Here is a 19,942-nt window from a genome sequence, read left to right on the forward strand (position 1 = left end):
ATAACTGAAGAATACAGTAATATAACTGATGAATACAGTAATATAAATGATGAATACAGTAATTCAACTGATGTAATATAACTGATGAATACAGTAATATAACTGATGAATACAGAAATATAACTGATACCACTGGGTGAAAATAGAGCAGTAGGGATGAATACAGTAATATAACTGATGAATACAGTAATATATCTGATGAATACAGTAATATAACTGATGAATACAGTAATATAACTGATGAATACAGTAATATATCTGATGAATACAGTAATATAACTGATGAATACAGTAATTCAACTGATGTAATATAACTGATGAATACAGTAATAGAACTGATGATGCCACTGGGTGAAAATACAACAGTAGTGACTAATACAGTAATAGAACTGATGAATACAGTAATACAACTGATGAATACAGTAATATAACTGATACCACTGGGTGAAAATAGAGCAGTAGTGATGAATACAGTAATATAACTGATGAAAACAGTAATACAACTGATGAATACAGTAATATAACAGATGAATACAGTAATATAACAGATGAATACAGTAATATAACTGATGAATACATTAATATAACTGATGAATACAGTAATATAACTGATGATACCACTGGGTGAAAATAGAACAGTAGGGATGAATACAGTAATATATCTGATGAATACAGTAATATAACTGATGAATACAGTAATATAACTGATGAATACAGTAATATATCTGATGAATACAGTAATATAACTGATGAATACAGTAATTCAACTGATGTAATATAACTGATGAATACAGTAATAGAACTGATGATGCCACTGGGTGAAAATACAACAGTAGTGATGAATACAGTAATAGAACTGATGAATACAGTAATACAACTGATGAATACAGTAATATAACTGATACCACTGGGTGAAAATAGAGCAGTAGTGATGAATACAGTAATATAACTGATGAAAACAGTAATACAACTGATGAATACAGTAATATAACTGATGAATACAGTAATATAACAGATGAATACAGTAATATAACTGATGAATACAGTAATATAACTGATGAATACATTAATATAACTGATGAATACAGTAATATAACTGATGATACCACTGGGTGAAAATAGAACAGTAGGGATGAATACACTAATATAACTGATGAATACAGTAACATAACTGATGACTACAGTAATATAACTGATGAAGACAGTAATTAAACTGATGTAATATAACTGATGAATACAGTAATATAACTGATGAAAACAGTAATATAACTGATGAATACAGTAATATAACTGATGCTACCACTGGGTGAAAATAGAACAGTAGTGATGAATACAGTAATATAACTGATGAATACAGTAACATAACTGACGAATACAGTATTATAACTGATGGATACAGTAATATAACTGATGGATACAGTAATATAACTGATGGATACAGTAATATAACTGATGGATACAGTAATATAACTGATGATGCCAATGGGTGAAAATAGAGCAGTAATGAATACAGTAATATAACTGATGAATACAGTAATATTACCGATGAATACATTAATATAACTGATGATACCACTGGGTGAAAATAGAACAGAATTGATGAATACAGTAATATAACTGATGAATACAGTAACATAACTGACGAATACAGTATTATAACTGACGGATACAGTAATATAACTGATGGATACAGTAATATAACTGATGGATACAGTAATACAACTGATGAATACAGTAATATAACTGATACCACTGGGTGAAAATAGAGCAGTAGTGATGAATACAGTAATATAACTGATGAAAACAGTAATACAACTGATGAATACAGTAATATAACTGATGAATACAGTAATATAACAGATGAATACAGTAATATAACTGATGAATACATTAATATAACTGATGAATACAGTAATATAACTGATGATACCACTGGGTGAAAATAGAACAGTAGGGATGAATACAGTAATATATCTGATGAATACAGTAATATAACTGATGAATACAGTAATATAACTGATGAATACAGTAATATATCTGATGAATACAGTAATATAACTGATGAATACAGTAATTCAACTGATGTAATATAACTGATGAATACAGTAATAGAACTGATGATGCCACTGGGTGAAAATACAACAGTAGTGATGAATACAGTAATAGAACTGATGAATACAGTAATACAACTGATGAATACAGTAATATAACTGATACCACTGGGTGAAAATAGAGCAGTAGTGATGAATACAGTAATATAACTGATGATGCCACTGGGTGAAAATACAACAGTAGTGATGAATACAGTAATAGAACTGATGAATACAGTAATACAACTGATGAATACAGTAATATAACTGATGAATACAGTAATATAACTGATGAAAACAGTAATATAACTGATGAAAACAGTAATATAACTGATGAAAACAGTAATATAACTGATGATACCACTGGGTAAATATAGAAAAGTAGTGATGAAAACTGTAATATCTGATGAATACAGTAATATAATTGATGAAAACAGTAATATAACTGATGAATACAGTAATATAGCTGATGAATACAGTAATATAGCTGATGCTACCACTGTGTGAAAATAGAACAGTAGTGATGAATACAGTAACATAACTGATGAATACAGTAATATAATTGATTCATACAGTAATTAACTGATTCATACAGTAATATAACTGATGAGTACAGTAATATAACTGATGAATACAGTAATTAAATTATGTAATATAACTGATGACAGTAATATAACTGATGACAGTAATATAACTGATGAATACAGTAATATAACTGATTATGCCACTGGGTGAAAATAGAACAGTAGTGATGAATACAGTAATGTAACTGATGAATACAGTAATGTAACTGATGAATACAGTAATATAACTGATGAATACAGTAATATAACTGATGAATACAGTAATATAACTGATGGATACAGTAATTTAACTGATGGATACAGTAATATAACTGATGAACACAGTAATATAACTGATAAATACAGTAATACAACCGATGATACCACTGGGTGAAAATAGAACAGTAGTGATGAATACAGTCATTTAACTGATGAATACAGTAATATTACTGATGAATACAGTAAAATTACTGATGAATACAGTAATATAACTGATGAATACAGTAAAATAACTGATACCACTGGGTGAAAATAGAGCAGTAGGGATGAATTCAGTAATACAACTGATAAATGCAGTAATATAACTGATAAATGCAGTAATATAACTGATAAATACAGTAATACAACTGATGATACCACTGGGTGAAAATAGAACAGTAGTGATGAATACAGTCATTTAACTGATGAATACAGTAATATTACTGATGAATACAGTAATATAACTGATGAATACAGTAAAATAACTGATACCACTGGGTGAAAATAGAGCAGTAGGGATGAATTCAGTAATATAACTGATGAATACAGTAATATAACTGATGAAAACAGTAATTCAACTGAAGTAATATAACTGATGAATACAGTAATATAACTGATGAATACAGAAATATAACTGATACCACTGGGTGAAAATAGAGCAGTAGGGATGAATACAGTAATATAACTGATGAATACAGTATTATAACTGATGAATACAGTAAAATAACTGATGAATACAGTAATATAACTGATACCACTGGGTGACAATAGAGCAGTAGGGATGAATTCAGTAATATAACTGATGAAAACAGTAATATATCTGATGAATACAGTAATATAACTGATGGATACAGTAATATAACTGATGATACCACTGGGTGAAAATAGAACAGTAGTGATGAATACAGTAATATAACTCATGAATGATGTAATATAACTGAAGAATACAGTAATGTAACTGATGAATACAGTAATATAACTGATGAATACAGTAATATAACTGATGATACCACTGGGTGAAAATAGAACAGTAGTGATGAATACAGTAATATAACTCATGAATGATGTAATATAACTGAAGAATACAGTAATGTAACTGATGAATACAGTAATATAACTGATGAATACAGTAATATAACTGAAGAATACAGTAATATAACTGAAGAATACAGTAATATAACTGATGAATACAGTAATATAAATGATGAATACAGTAATTCAACTGATGTAATATAACTGATGAATACAGTAATATAACTGATGAATACAGAAATATAACTGATACCACTGGGTGAAAATAGAGCAGTAGGGATGAATACAGTAATATAACTGATGAATACAGTAATATATCTGATGAATACAGTAATATAACTGATGAATACAGTAATATAACTGATGAATACAGTAATATATCTGATGAATACAGTAATATAACTGATGAATACAGTAATTCAACTGATGTAATATAACTGATGAATACAGTAATAGAACTGATGATGCCACTGGGTGAAAATACAACAGTAGATAGAATAGAACTGATGAATACAGTAATACAACTGATGAATACAGTAATATAACTGATACCACTGGGTGAAAATAGAGCAGTAGTGATGAATACAGTAATATAACTGATGAAAACAGTAATACAACTGATGAATACAGTAATATAACTGATGAATACAGTAATATAACAGATGAATACAGTAATATAACTGATGAATACATTAATATAACTGATGAATACAGTAATATAACTGATGATACCACTGGGTGAAAATAGAACAGTAGGGATGAATACAGTAATATAACTGATGAATACAGTAACATAACTGATGAATACAGTAATATAACTGATGAAGACAGTAATTAAACTGATGTAATATAACTGATGAATACAGTAATATAACTGATGAAAACAGTAATATAACTGATGAATACAGTAATATAACTGATGCTACCACTGGGTGAAAATAGAACAGTAGTGATGAATACAGTAATATAACTGATGAATACAGTAACATAACTGACGAATACAGTATTATAACTGATGGATACAGTAATATAACTGATGGATACAGTATTATAACTGATGGATACAGTAATATAACTGATGGATACAGTAATATAACTGATGGATACAGTAATATAACTGATGAATACAGTAATATAACTGATGGATACAGTAATATAACTGATGATGCCAATGGGTGAAAATAGAGCAGTAGGGATGAATACAGTAATATAACTGATGAATACAGTAATATTACCGATGAATACAGTAATATAACTGATGATACCACTGGGTGAAAATAGAACAGAATTGATGAATACAGTAATATAACTCATGAATGATGTAATATAACTGAAGAATACAGTAATGTAACTGATGAATACAGTAATATAACTGATGAATACAGTAATATAACTGATGATACCACTGGGTGAAAATAGAACAGTAGTGATGAATACAGTAATATAACTCATTAATGATGTAATATAACTGATGAATACAGTAATGTAACTGATGAATACAGTAATATAACTGAAGAATACAGTAATATAACTGAAGAATACAGTAATATAACTGATGAATACAGTAATATAAATGATGAATACAGTAATTCAACTGATGTAATATAACTGATGAATACAGTAATATAACTGATGAATACAGAAATATAACTGATACCACTGGGTGAAAATAGAGCAGTAGGGATGAATACAGTAATATAACTGATGAATACAGTAATATATCTGATGAATACAGTAATATAACTGATGAATACAGTAATATAACTGATGAATACAGTAATATATCTGATGAATACAGTAATATAACTGATGAATACAGTAATTCAACTGATGTAATATAACTGATGAATACAGTAATAGAACTGATGATGCCACTGGGTGAAAATACAACAGTAGTGACTAATACAGTAATAGAACTGATGAATACAGTAATACAACTGATGAATACAGTAATATAACTGATACCACTGGGTGAACATAGAGCAGTAGTGATGAATACAGTAATATAACTGATGAAAACAGTAATACAACTGATGAATACAGTAATATAACTGATGAATACAGTAATATAACAGATGAATACAGTAATATAACTGATGAATACAGTAATATAACTGATGATACCACTGGGTGAAAATAGAACAGTAGGGATGAATACAGTAATATATCTGATGAATACAGTAATATAACTGATGAATACAGTAATATAACTGATGAATACAGTAATATATCTGATGAATACAGTAATATAACTGATGAATACAGTAATTCAACTGATGTAATATAACTGATGAATACAGTAATAGAACTGATGATGCCACTGGGTGAAAATACAACAGTAGTGATGAATACAGTAATAGAACTGATGAATACAGTAATACAACTGATGAATACAGTAATATAACTGATACCACTGGGTGAAAATAGAGCAGTAGTGATGAATACAGTAATATAACTGATGAAAACAGTAATACAACTGATGAATACAGTAATATAACTGATGAATACAGTAATATAACAGATGAATACAGTAATATAACTGATGAATACATTAATATAACTGATGAATACAGTAATATAACTGATGAATACATTAATATAACTGATGAATACAGTAATATAACTGATGATACCACTGGGTGAAAATAGAACAGTAGGGATGAATACAGTAATATAACTGATGAATACAGTAACATAACTGATGACTACAGTAATATAACTGATGAAGACAGTAATTAAACTGATGTAATATAACTGATGAATACAGTAATATAACTGATGAAAACAGTAATATAACTGATGAATACAGTAATATAACTGATGCTACCACTGGGTGAAAATAGAACAGTAGTGATGAATACAGTAATATAACTGATGAATACAGTAACATAACTGACGAATACAGTATTATAACTGATGGATACAGTAATATAACTGATGGATACAGTAATATAACTGATGGATACAGTAATATAACTGATGAATACAGTAATATAACTGATGGATACAGTAATATAACTGATGATGCCAATGGGTGAAAATAGAGCAGTAGGGATGAATACAGTAATATAACTGATGAATACAGTAATATTACCGATGAATACATTAATATAACTGATGATACCACTGGGTGAAAATAGAACAGAATTGATGAATACAGTAATATAACTGATGAATACAGTAACATAACTGACGAATACAGTATTATAACTGACGGATACAGTAATATAACTGATGGATACAGTAATATAACTGATGGATACAGTAATACAACTGATGAATACAGTAATATAACTGATACCACTGGGTGAAAATAGAGCAGTAGTGATGAATACAGTAATATAACTGATGAAAACAGTAATACAACTGATGAATACAGTAATATAACTGATGAATACAGTAATATAACAGATGAATACAGTAATATAACTGATGAATACATTAATATAACTGATGAATACAGTAATATAACTGATGATACCACTGGGTGAAAATAGAACAGTAGGGATGAATACAGTAATATATCTGATGAATACAGTAATATAACTGATGAATACAGTAATATAACTGATGAATACAGTAATATATCTGATGAATACAGTAATATAACTGATGAATACAGTAATTCAACTGATGTAATATAACTGATGAATACAGTAATAGAACTGATGATGCCACTGGGTGAAAATACAACAGTAGTGATGAATACAGTAATAGAACTGATGAATACAGTAATACAACTGATGAATACAGTAATATAACTGATACCACTGGGTGAAAATAGAGCAGTAGTGATGAATACAGTAATATAACTGATGAAAACAGTAATACAACTGATGAATACAGTAATATAACTGATGAATACAGTAATATAACAGATGAATACAGTAATATAACTGATGAATACATTAATATAACTGATGAATACAGTAATATAACTGATGAATACATTAATATAACTGATGAATACAGTAATATAACTGATGATACCACTGGGTGAAAATAGAACAGTAGGGATGAATACAGTAATATAACTGATGAATACAGTAACATAACTGATGACTACAGTAATATAACTGATGAAGACAGTAATTAAACTGATGTAATATAACTGATGAATACAGTAATATAACTGATGAAAACAGTAATATAACTGATGGATACAGTAATATAACTGATGAAAACAGTAATATAACTGATGAATACAGTAATATAACTGATGAATACAGTAATATAACAGATGAATACAGTAATATAACTGATGAAAACAGTAATATAACTGATGAAAACAGTAATATAACTGATGAAGACAGTAATTAAACTGATGTAATATAACTGATGAATACAGTAATATAACTGATGAAAACAGTAATATAACTGATGGATACAGTAATATAACTGATGAAAACAGTAATATAACTGATGGATACAGTAATATAACTGATGGATACAGTAATATAACTGATGAATACAGTAATATAACTGATGGATACAGTAATATAACTGATGCTACCACTGGGTGAAAATAGAACAGTAGTGATGAATACAGTAATATAACTGATGAATACAGTAACATAACTGACGAATACAGTATTATAACTGATGGATACAGTAATATAACTGATGGATACAGTAATATAACTGATGGATACAGTAATATAACTGATGAATACAGTAATATAACTGATGGATACAGTAATATAACTGATGATGCCAATGGGTGAAAATAGAGCAGTAGGGATGAATACAGTAATATAACTGATGAATACAGTAATATTACCGATGAATACAGTAATATAACTGATGATACCACTGGGTGAAAATAGAACAGAATTGATGAATACAGTAATATAACTGATGAATACAGTAACATAACTGACGAATACAGTATTATAACTGACGGATACAGTAATATAACTGATGGATACAGTAATATAACTGATGGATACAGTAATATAACTGATGAATACAGTAATATAACTGATACCATTGGGTAAAAATAGAGCAGTAGTGATGAATACAGTAACATAACTGATGAATACAGTGATATTCCCTTCATTAAAATGAGATCACAACAGATGTTATGTTCTCCATCCTAAATGGTCCCCTATTCCCAATGTAGTTCACTACTTTCGGCCTATGAACAGGGTGCAATTTAGGGGAGGGTTACAGAGCTAGAGACTGCAGGGTCACAGAAAGCCATCAGGTCTGGCTGTAGTGGGGTACAGAGCTAGAGACTGCAGGGTCACAGAAAGCCATCAGGTCTGCCAGTAGTGGGGTACAGAGCTAGAGACTGCAGGGTCACAGAATACCATCAGGTCTGCCAGTAGTGGGGTACAGAGCTAGAGACTGCAGGGTCACAGAATACCATCAGGTCTGCCAGTAGTGGGATACAGAGCTAGAGACTGCAGGGTCACAGAATACCATCAGGTCTACCAGTAGTGGGATACAGAGCTAGAGACTGCAGGGTCACAGAATACCATCAGGTCTGCCAGTAGTGGGATACAGAGCTAGAGACTGCAGGGTCACAGAATACCATCAGGTCTTCCAGTAGTGGGGTACAGAGCTAGAGACTGCAGGGTCACAGAATACCATCAGGTCTGCCAGTGGTGGGATACAGAGCTAGAGACTGCAGGGTCACAGAAAGCCATCAGGTCTGCCAGTAGTGGGGTACAGAGCTAGAGACTGCAGGGTCACAGAATACCATCAGGTCTGCCAGTAGTGGGGTACAGAGCTAGAGACTGCAGGGTCACAGAATACCATCAGGTCTGCCAGTAGTGGGATACAGAGCTAGAGACTGCAGGGTCACAGAATACCATCAGGTCTGCCAGTAGTGGGGTACAGAGCTAGAGACTGCAGGGTCACAGAGTACCATCAGGTCTGCCAGTAGTGGGGTACAGAGCTAGAGACTGCAGGGTCACAGAAAACCATCAGGTCTGCCAGTAGTGGGGTACAGAGCTAGAGACTGCAGGGTCACAGAATACCATCAGGTCTGCCAGTAGTGGGGTACAGAGCTAGAGACTGCAGGGTCACAGAATACCATCAGGTCTGTCAGTAGTGGGGTACAGAGCTAGAGACTGCAGGGTCACAGAGTACCATCAGGTCTGCCAGTAGTGGGGTACAGAGCTAGAGACTGCAGGGTCACAGAATACCATCAGGTCTGTCAGTAGTGGGTTACATAGCTAGAGACTGCAGGGTCACAGAATACCATCAGGTCTGCCAGTAGCGGGTTACATAGCTAGAGACTGCAGGGTCACAGAAAACCACGAGCAAAGGAAACAAAAACACTCATGCAGCCAAAACAGAGAGATAAATGGAGTTTGTTCAACAAAGCCAATGCAGAACACCATCAGGCCAAACCACGGAAACACACAACACAGACACATACAGTAATATAACTGATGATACCACTGGGTGGTAACAGATAAATGGGGTTTGTACAACAAATGCAGAACACCATCAGGCCAAACCACAAGCCACGGAAGCACACAACACCAAAACACAACACAGACACATATTTATTTTTACATTTGACATTTTAGTCATCCAGAGCGACTTACAATGAATTATCACAGTCAAATTAAGTACATTTTCCTCAATGTTGTAGCTTTAAATAATTAATTTAGAAATAAAGGGACATGTTACTATTATAGAACGTGATGAATATAGATAAATGTTACTATTATAGAACAGGTGATGAATATAGAGAAATGTTACTATTATAGAACAGGTGATGAATATAGAGAAATGTTACTATTATAGAACAGGTGATGAATATAGAGAAATGTTACTATTATAGAACAGGTGATGAATATAGAGAAATGTACTCACCTCCACCTTGTCCGAGGCTACAGTATACCAGTGTACTCAACAGCACTGAAACACACAGAGAGAACTATCACTATGGTACATGATGTAAACACTGAAACACACAGAGAGAACTATCACTATGGTACATGATGGAAACACTGAAATACACAGAGAGAACTATCACTGTGGTACATGATGTAAACACTGAAACACACAGAGAGAACTATCACTATGGTACATGATGTAAACACTGAAACACACAGAGAGAACTATCACTATGGTACATGATGTAAACACTGAAACACACAGAGAGAACTATCACTATGGTACATGATGTAAACACTGAAACACACAGAGAGAACTATCACTATGGTACATGATGGAAACACTGAAACACACAGAGAGAACTATCACTATGGTACATGATGGAAACACTGAAATACACAGAGAGAACTATCACTATGGTACATGATGTAAACACTGAAACACACAGAGATAACTATCACCATGGTACATGATGTAAACACTGAAACACACAGAGAGAACTATCACTATGGTACATGATGTAAACACTGAAACACACAGAGAGAACTATCACTATGGTACATGATGTGAACACTGAAACACACAGAGAGAACTATCACTATGGTGCATGATGTAAACACTGAAACACACAGAGAAACTATCACTATGGTACATGATGTAAACACTGAAACACACAGAGAGAACTATCACTATGGTACATGATGTGAACACTGAAACACACAGAGAGAACTATCACTATGGTACATGATGTAAACACTGAAACACACAGAGAGAACTATCACTATGGTACATGATGTAAACACTGAAACACACAGAGAGAACTATCACTATGGTACATGATGGAAACACTGAAACACACAGAGAGAACTATCACTATGGTACATGATGGAAACACTGAAACACACAGAGAGAACTATCACTATGGTACATGATGGAAACACTGAAATACACAGAGAGAACTATCACTATGGTACATGATGTAAACACTGAAACACACAGAGAGAACTATCACTATGGTACATGATGTAAACACTGAAACACACAGAGAGAACTATCACTATGGTACATGATGTAAACACTGAAACACACAGAGAGAACTATCACTATGGTGCATGATGTAAACACTGAAACACACAGAGAGAACTATCACTATGGTACATGATGTAAACACTGAAACACACAGAGAGAACTATCACTATGGTACATGATGTGAACACTGAAACACACAGAGAGAACTATCACTATGGTACATGATGTAAACACTGAAACACACAGAGAGAACTATCACTATGGTACATGATGTAAACACTGAAACACACAGAGAGAACTATCACTATGGTACATGATGGAAACACTGAAACACACAGAGAGAACTATCACTATGGTACATGATGGAAACACTGAAACACACAGAGAGAACTATCACTATGGTACATGATGGAAACACTGAAATACACAGAGAGAACTATCACTATGGTACATGATGTAAACACTGAAACACACAGAGAGAACTATCACTATGGTACATGATGTAAACACTGAAACACACAGAGAGAACTATCACTATGGTACATGATGTAAACACTGAAACACACAGAGAGAACTATCACTATGGTACATGATGTAAACACTGAAACACACAGAGAGAACTATCACTATGGTACATGATGTAAACACTGAAATACACAGAGAGAACTATCACTATGGTACATGATGTAAACACTAAAACACACAGAGAGAACTATCACTATGGTACATGATGTAAACACTGAAACACACAGAGAGAACTATCACTATGGTACATGATGTAAACACTGAAACACACAGAGAGAACTATCACTATGGTACATGATGTAAACACTGAAACACACAGAGAGAACTATCACTATGGTACATGATGTGAACACTGAAACACACAGAGAGAACTATCACTATGGTGCATGATGTAAACACTGAAACACACAGAGAGAACTATCACTATGGTACATGATGTAAACACTGAAACACACAGAGAGAACTATCACTATGGTACATGATGTGAACACTGAAACACACAGAGATAACTATCACTATGGTACATGATGTAAACACTGAAACACACAGAGAGAACTATCACTATGGTACATGATGTAAACACCGAAACACACAGAGAGAACTATCACTATGGTACATGATGTAAACACTGAAACACACAGAGAGAACTATCACTATGGTACATGATGTAAACACTGAAACACACAGAGAGAACTATCACTATGGTACATGATGTAAACACTGAAACACAGAGAGAACTATCACTATGGTACATGATGTAAACACTGAAACACACAGAGAGAACTATCACTATGGTACATGATGTAAACACTGAAACACACAGAGAGAACTATCACTATGGTACATGTTGTAAACACTGAAACACACAGAGAGAACTATCACTATGGTACATGATGGAAACACTGAGACCACCGCATCTGTCTATGTCGGCCTTCTGCATTTGCGGTGGAAAGTGTGTTTTGATCTACGGAAAGGGGAGACTACGACCCCACAAGTCTCAGAGACTCATCTGAAGTCAGTACAGCTGATGTGCCAACTTCTGTCCGAACCGTTTGGGCTACAAACTAACATGACCCCACTATGGAAAGGGGAGACTCTCAGCTACAAACTAATATGACCCCACTATGGAAAGAGGAGACTGTCAGCTACAAACTAATATGACCCCACTATGGAAAGAGGAGACTCTCAGCTACAAACTAACATGACCCCACTATGGAAAGGGGAGACTCAGCTACAAACTAATATGACCCCACTATGAAAAGGGGAGACTCAGCTACAAACTAATATGACCCCACTATGGAAAGGGGAGACTCTCAGCTACAAACTAATATGACCCCACTATGACCCCACTATGGAAAGGGGAGACTCAGCTACAAACTAATATGACCCCACTATGGAAAGGGGAGACTCAGTTACAAACTAATATGACCCCACTATGAAAAGGGGAGACTCAGCTACAAACTAATATGACCCCACTATGGAAAGAGGAGACTCTCAGCTACAAACTAATATGACCCTGCTATGGAAAGAGGAGACTCTCAGCTACAAACTAATATGACCCTGCTATGGAGAGGGGAGACTCAGAAACACGATGGTGCTCTCTACGAACCCCACAAGTGTGACGACACTGGCTGAAGGTAACCCAAACAAATGAATGGAAGTATGGAGGTAGTCTTGTGCCAACAAAAATAAGGGGTTAAATATGTGTCCAAAAAACTAAAATATATATTTCCTGAGCTTTCTTATATCTCCTTAATATAGGAAAGACTCTCCAAAACCCGATTCCTCATGATGTATTTTTTGACTGTCTTTTTTGCCATTTCTGTGTTATTAAATGTAGTCGTATTACAGGCCAAATTAAATATTTTATCAATTATTTTTTAAGATGAAAATATAAGAATATATTTTTAAAAGACAAAATGAAAAATGAAATAGCTTAATCTAAAACAATTAGATATATGAATATACATACAGTGGGGCAAAAAAGTATTTAGTCAGCCACCAATTGTGCAAGTTCTCCCACTTAAAAAGATTAGAGAGGCCTGTAATTTTCATCATAGGTACATCATAGGCACACTTCAACTATGACAGACAAAAAAAATCCAGAATCAATAACACAAGTTCATCTCAATACTTTGTTATATACCCTTTGTTGGCAATGACAGAGGTCAAACGTTTTCTGTAAGTCTTCACAAGGTTTTCACACACTGTTGCTGGTTTTTTGGCCCATTCTGCCATGCAGATCTCCTCTAGAGCAGTGATGTTTTGGGGCTGTTGCTGGGCAACACGGACTTTCAACTCCCTCCAAAGATTTTCTATGGGGTTGAGATCTGGAGACTGGCTAGGCCACTCCAGGACCTTGAAATGCTTCTTACGAAGCCACTCCTTCGTCCCCCGGACGGTGTGTTTGGGATCATTGTCATGCTGAAAGACCCAGCCACGTTGCATCTTCAATGCCCTTGCTGATGGAAGGAGGTTTTCACTCAAAATCTCACGATACATGGCCTCATTCATTCTTTCCTTTACACGGATCAGTCGTCCTGGTCCCTTTGCAGAAAACCAGCCACAAAGCATGATGTTTCCACCCCCATGCTTCACAGCAGGTATGTTGGTCTTTGGATGCAACTCGGCATTCTTTGTCCTCCAAACACGACGAGTTGAGTTTTTACCAAAAAGTTATATTTTGGTTTCATCTGACCATATGACATTCTCCCAATCTTCTTCTGGATCATCCAAATGCTCTCTAGCAAACTTCAGACGGGCCTGGAAATGTACTGGCTTAAGCACACCTCGTGTCCTCCGAAACACAACACATAAGCAGGGGGACACGTCTGCCACTGCAGGATTTGAGTCCCTGGCGGCGTAGTGTGTTACTGATGGTAGGCTTTGTTACTTTGGTCCCAGCTCTCTGCAGGTCATTTATTAGGTCCCCCCGTGTGGTTCTGGGATTTTTGCTCACCGTTCTTGTGATCATTTTGACCGCATGGGGTGAGATCTTGCGTGGATCCCCAGATCGAGGGAGATTATCAGTGGTCTTGTAGGTCTTCCATTTCCAAAATAATTGCTCCCACAGTTGATTTCTTCAAACCAAGCTGCTTACCTATTGCAGATTCAGTCTTCCCAGCCTGGTGCAGGTCTACAATTTTGTTTCTGGTGTCCTTTGACAGCTCTTTGGTCTTGGCCATAGTGGAGTTTGGAGTGTGACTGTTTGAGGTTGTGGACAGGTGTCTTTTATACTTATAACAAGTTCAAACAGGTGCCATTAATACAGGTAACGAGTGGAGGACAAAGAAGAGGTTACAGGTCTGTGAGAGCCAGAAATCTTGCTTGTTTGTAGGTGAACAAATACTTATTTTCCACCATAATTTGCAAATAAATTCATTAAAAATCCTACAATGTGATTTTCTGGATTTTTTATTTCTCATTTTGTCTGTTATAGTTGAAGTGTAGGCCTCTCTCATCTTTTTAAGTGGGAGAACTTGCACAATTGGTGGCTGACTAAATACTTTTTTGCCCCACTGTATATATATATATATTTGCTTAGTAGAAACCCCTCCCCCCTTTTTTAGAGGAGATATTAAACTATATAAATATAAAGACTATATAAACTATATAGATATTAAACTATATAGATATTAAACTATATAGATATTAAACCATATAGATATTAAACTATATAGATATTAAACCATATAGATATTAAACTATATAGATATTAAACTATATAGATATTAAACTATATAGATATTAAACCATATAGATATTAAACTATATAGATATTAAACTATATAGATATTAAACCATATAGATATTAAACCATATAGATATTAAACTATATAGATATTAAACTATATAGATATTAAACCATATAGATATTAAACTATATAGATATTAAACTATATAGATATTAAACTATATAGATATTAAACCGTATAGATATTAAACTATATAGATATTAAACCATATAGATATTAAACCATATAGATATTAAACCGTATAGATATTAAACTATATAGATATTAAACCATATTGATATGAAACTATATAGATATTGACCTATATAGATATAGATATTAAACTATATAGATATTAAAGTATATATATAAAACCATATAGATATTAAACTATATAGATAAAGGTATATATATATATTTCTATATATTAAACCGTATAGATATTAAACCATACAGATATTAAACCATATACAGTGGGGAGAACAAGTATTTGGTCACTGCTGATTTTGCAGGTTTTCCCTCTTACAAAGCATGTAGAGGTCTGTAATTTTTATCATAGGTGCACTTCAACTTCAACAAAAATCCAGAAAATCACATTGTATGATTTTTAAGTAATTAATTTTAATTTTATTGCATGACATAAGTATTTGATCACCTAGCAACCAGTAAGAATTACGGCTCTCACAGACCTGTTAGTTTTTCTTTAAGAAGCCCTCCTGTTCTCCACTCATTACCTGTATTAACTGCACCTGTTTGAACTCGTTACCTGTATAAAAGACACCTGTCCACACACTCAATCAAACAGACTCCAACCTATAGATATTAAACCATATAGATATTAAACCATATAGATATTTAACCATTCTGTCAAGGTCGTCGTAAGGAGGAGACCAATGCGCAGCAGACAAATGAACAAACTAACAAAAACAACAAAACAAACTGTGAAGCTATATAAACGAGTGCTGACAGGCAACTACACATAGACAATAACCCACAAATACCCTATGGAAAAATGGCTACCTAAATATGGTCCCCAATCAGAGACAACGATAAACAGCTGCCTCTGATTGGGAACAAATTCAGGCCACCAAAGACATACAATTACCTAGACTAACAAAAACCCCTAGACTAACAAAACCCCTAGACAATACAAAAACTAACATACCCCAACCTCATCACACCTAACCAAAATATCGATACATTTTAAACTGTATCGATATTAAACTATATAGATATTAATGTGTATATATATATGTATATATATATACATATACATAAAACCATATTGATATTTAACCATATAGATATTAAACTATACAGATTTTAAACCACACAGATATTAAACTATATCTAGATATTGAACCATATATTTATTAAAGCATATAGATAATATTAAACTCACAGAGTAGACGACAGGTGCGTTCCATCTCAGCGTGTCAATCAGTAACTCTCTCTAAAGTCTAGTGACTTGTAGCCTGTCCCCACACCCACCTCTCCTCTACACCCATCTATACTTCCTCTGTGCTGAGAAGGTGTGAAACATGCGTGTGACAGTAGGCAGGGGGGCTGGAGAGAAGAGATGCAGAAATAGAAAGTTGAGGTTCAGAGATATATATATATATATAGAGAGAGAGAGAGAGCTCTGTATAATCATTAACAGCAGACTCGTAGATCTCCTCAGTGAAAACAATGTACTGAGCAACTGTCAAATTGGCTTCTTAACAAATTACTATATAACAGACCACATTTTCACCCTGCACACGCTAATTGACAAACAAACAATCCAAAACCAAGGCAAAGCCTTCTCATGTTTTGTTGGTTTCAAAAAAGCTTTTGACTCAATTTAGTAGAGAAAGTAGAGAAAGTGGTGTAGAGCGCACATACAACATTGTAAATGTACAGAAACAACAAGTGTGCGGTTAAAATTGGCAGTAAACACATTTCTTTCCACAGGGCCGTGGGGTGAGACGGGGATGCAGCTTAAGCTGTACTTAAGCCCGACCCTCTATCAGCACCCGGCCTCACCCTACTAGAATCTGAAGTCAAATGTCTACTGTTTGTTGATGATCTGGTGCTGCTGTCCCTAACCAAGGAGGGCCTACAGCAGCATCTAGATCTTCTGCACAGATTCTGTCAGACCTGGGCCTTGACAGTAAATCTCAGTAAGACAAAAATAATGCTGTTCCAAAATACAAATTAAATCTAGACACCGTTGCCCTAGGAGCACACAAAAAAAAACGATACCTACCTCGGCCTAAACATCAACGCCACAGGTAACTTCCACAAAGCTGTGACCTAGCTGAAAGACAAGGCAAGAAGGGCCTTCTATGACATCAAAAGGAACATAACATTCTACATACCAATTAGAATCTTGCTAGAAGTATTTGAATCAGTTATAGAACCCTCTACGGTTGTGAGGTTTGGGGTCCGCTCACCAACCAAGAATTCACTAAATGGGACAAACACCAAATTAAGACTGCATGGAGAATTCTGCAAAAATATCCTCTGTGTACAACATAAAACACCAAATAATGCATGCAGAGCAGAATTAGGCCGACACCCTAATTTCATTAAAGATGTATAAAGATAACCACGCTGCATTTTGGTCTGCCTCTCTTTCACCAGAAGAAAACCGTTACAAACCTCCTGCCCAATGTATGACCATATTAGAGATACATATTTCCCTGACATTACACAGACCCACCAATACTTTGAAAACAACTGTTGATAAACCCCATATCTACTGAGTGTGTCATCACAGCATAATGATTTGTGACCTGTTGCCACAAGAAAAGGGCAATCAGTGAAGAACAAACACCATTGTAAATACAACCCATGTTAATGTTTATTTCGCTTCCCTTTTTCACTTATCTATTTACACATCGTTCCAACACTGTACAGTGGAAGTCAGAAGTTTACAGACACTCAGGTTGGAGTCATTAAAACTAGTTTACATACACTTAGGTTGGAGTCATTAAAACACATTTTTTAACCACTCCACAAATTTCTTGTTAACAAACTATAGTTTTGGCAAGTCGGTTAAGACATCTACTTTGAGCATGACACAAGTATTGTTTCCAACAATAGTTTACAGACAGATTGTTTAACTTATAATTCACTGTATCACAAGTCCAGTGGGTCAGAAGTTTACATACACTAAGTTGACTGTGCCTTTAAACAGCTTGTAAAATTCCATAAAATGATGTCATGGTTTTAGAAGCTTCTGAAGGCTAATTGACACAATTTGAGTCAACTGGGGGTGTACCTGTGGATGTATTTCAAGGCCTACCTTCGAACTCAGTGCCTCTTTGCTTGACATCAGGGGAAAATCAAAAGAAGTCTTGTTCATCCTTGGGAGGAATTTCCAAACACCTGAACACCACGTTCGTCTGTACAAACAATAGTATGCAAGTATAAACACCAATGGACGACGCAGCCGTCATACCAGGAAGGAGACGAGGTTACACTATAGATGGGCTGTATGGTCCACTGTGTTACACTATAGATGGGCTGTATGGTCCACTATGTTACACTATAGATGGGCTGTATGGTCCACTATGGTCCACTATAGATGGGCTGTATGGTCCACTATGTTACACTATAGATGGGCTGTATGGTCCACTATAGATGGGCTGTATGGTCCACTGTGTTACACTATAGATGGGCTGTATGGTCCACTATGTTACACTATAGATGGGCTGTATGGTCCACTATAGATGGGCTGTATGGTCCACTATGTTACACTATAGATGGGCTGTATGGTCCACTATGTTACACTATAGATGGGCTGTATGGTCCACTGTGTTACACTATAGATGGGCTGTATGGTCCACTATGTTACACTATAGATGGGCTG

At 34.5% G+C, this 19,942-nt stretch overlaps 1 protein-coding gene across 4 annotated transcripts in view; it reads right to left on the minus strand.

The window, feature by feature from the left end:
* Nucleotides 1-17,572, minus strand: part of LOC135574209 (high affinity immunoglobulin gamma Fc receptor I-like) — a 39,865-nt gene extending 22,293 nt beyond the window's left edge. For all 4 annotated transcript variants that reach the window (XM_065025137.1, XM_065025138.1, XM_065025136.1 and 1 more), the window contains exons 1-2: nt 17,489-17,572; nt 10,775-10,819 (exon numbers count right to left, since the gene is read on the minus strand). In XM_065025137.1, the coding sequence (XP_064881209.1) occupies nt 10,775-10,819; nt 17,489-17,513 (70 nt within the window). In that variant the 5' untranslated portion in view covers nt 17,514-17,572. The remainder of the gene's footprint in view (nt 1-10,774; nt 10,820-17,488) is intronic.
* Nucleotides 17,573-19,942: the final 2,370 nt, after the last annotated feature.

The sequence above is a fragment of the Oncorhynchus nerka genome, linkage group LG12, assembly GCF_034236695.1.
Source record: "Oncorhynchus nerka isolate Pitt River linkage group LG12, Oner_Uvic_2.0, whole genome shotgun sequence".
NCBI lineage: Eukaryota > Metazoa > Chordata > Actinopteri > Salmoniformes > Salmonidae > Oncorhynchus > Oncorhynchus nerka.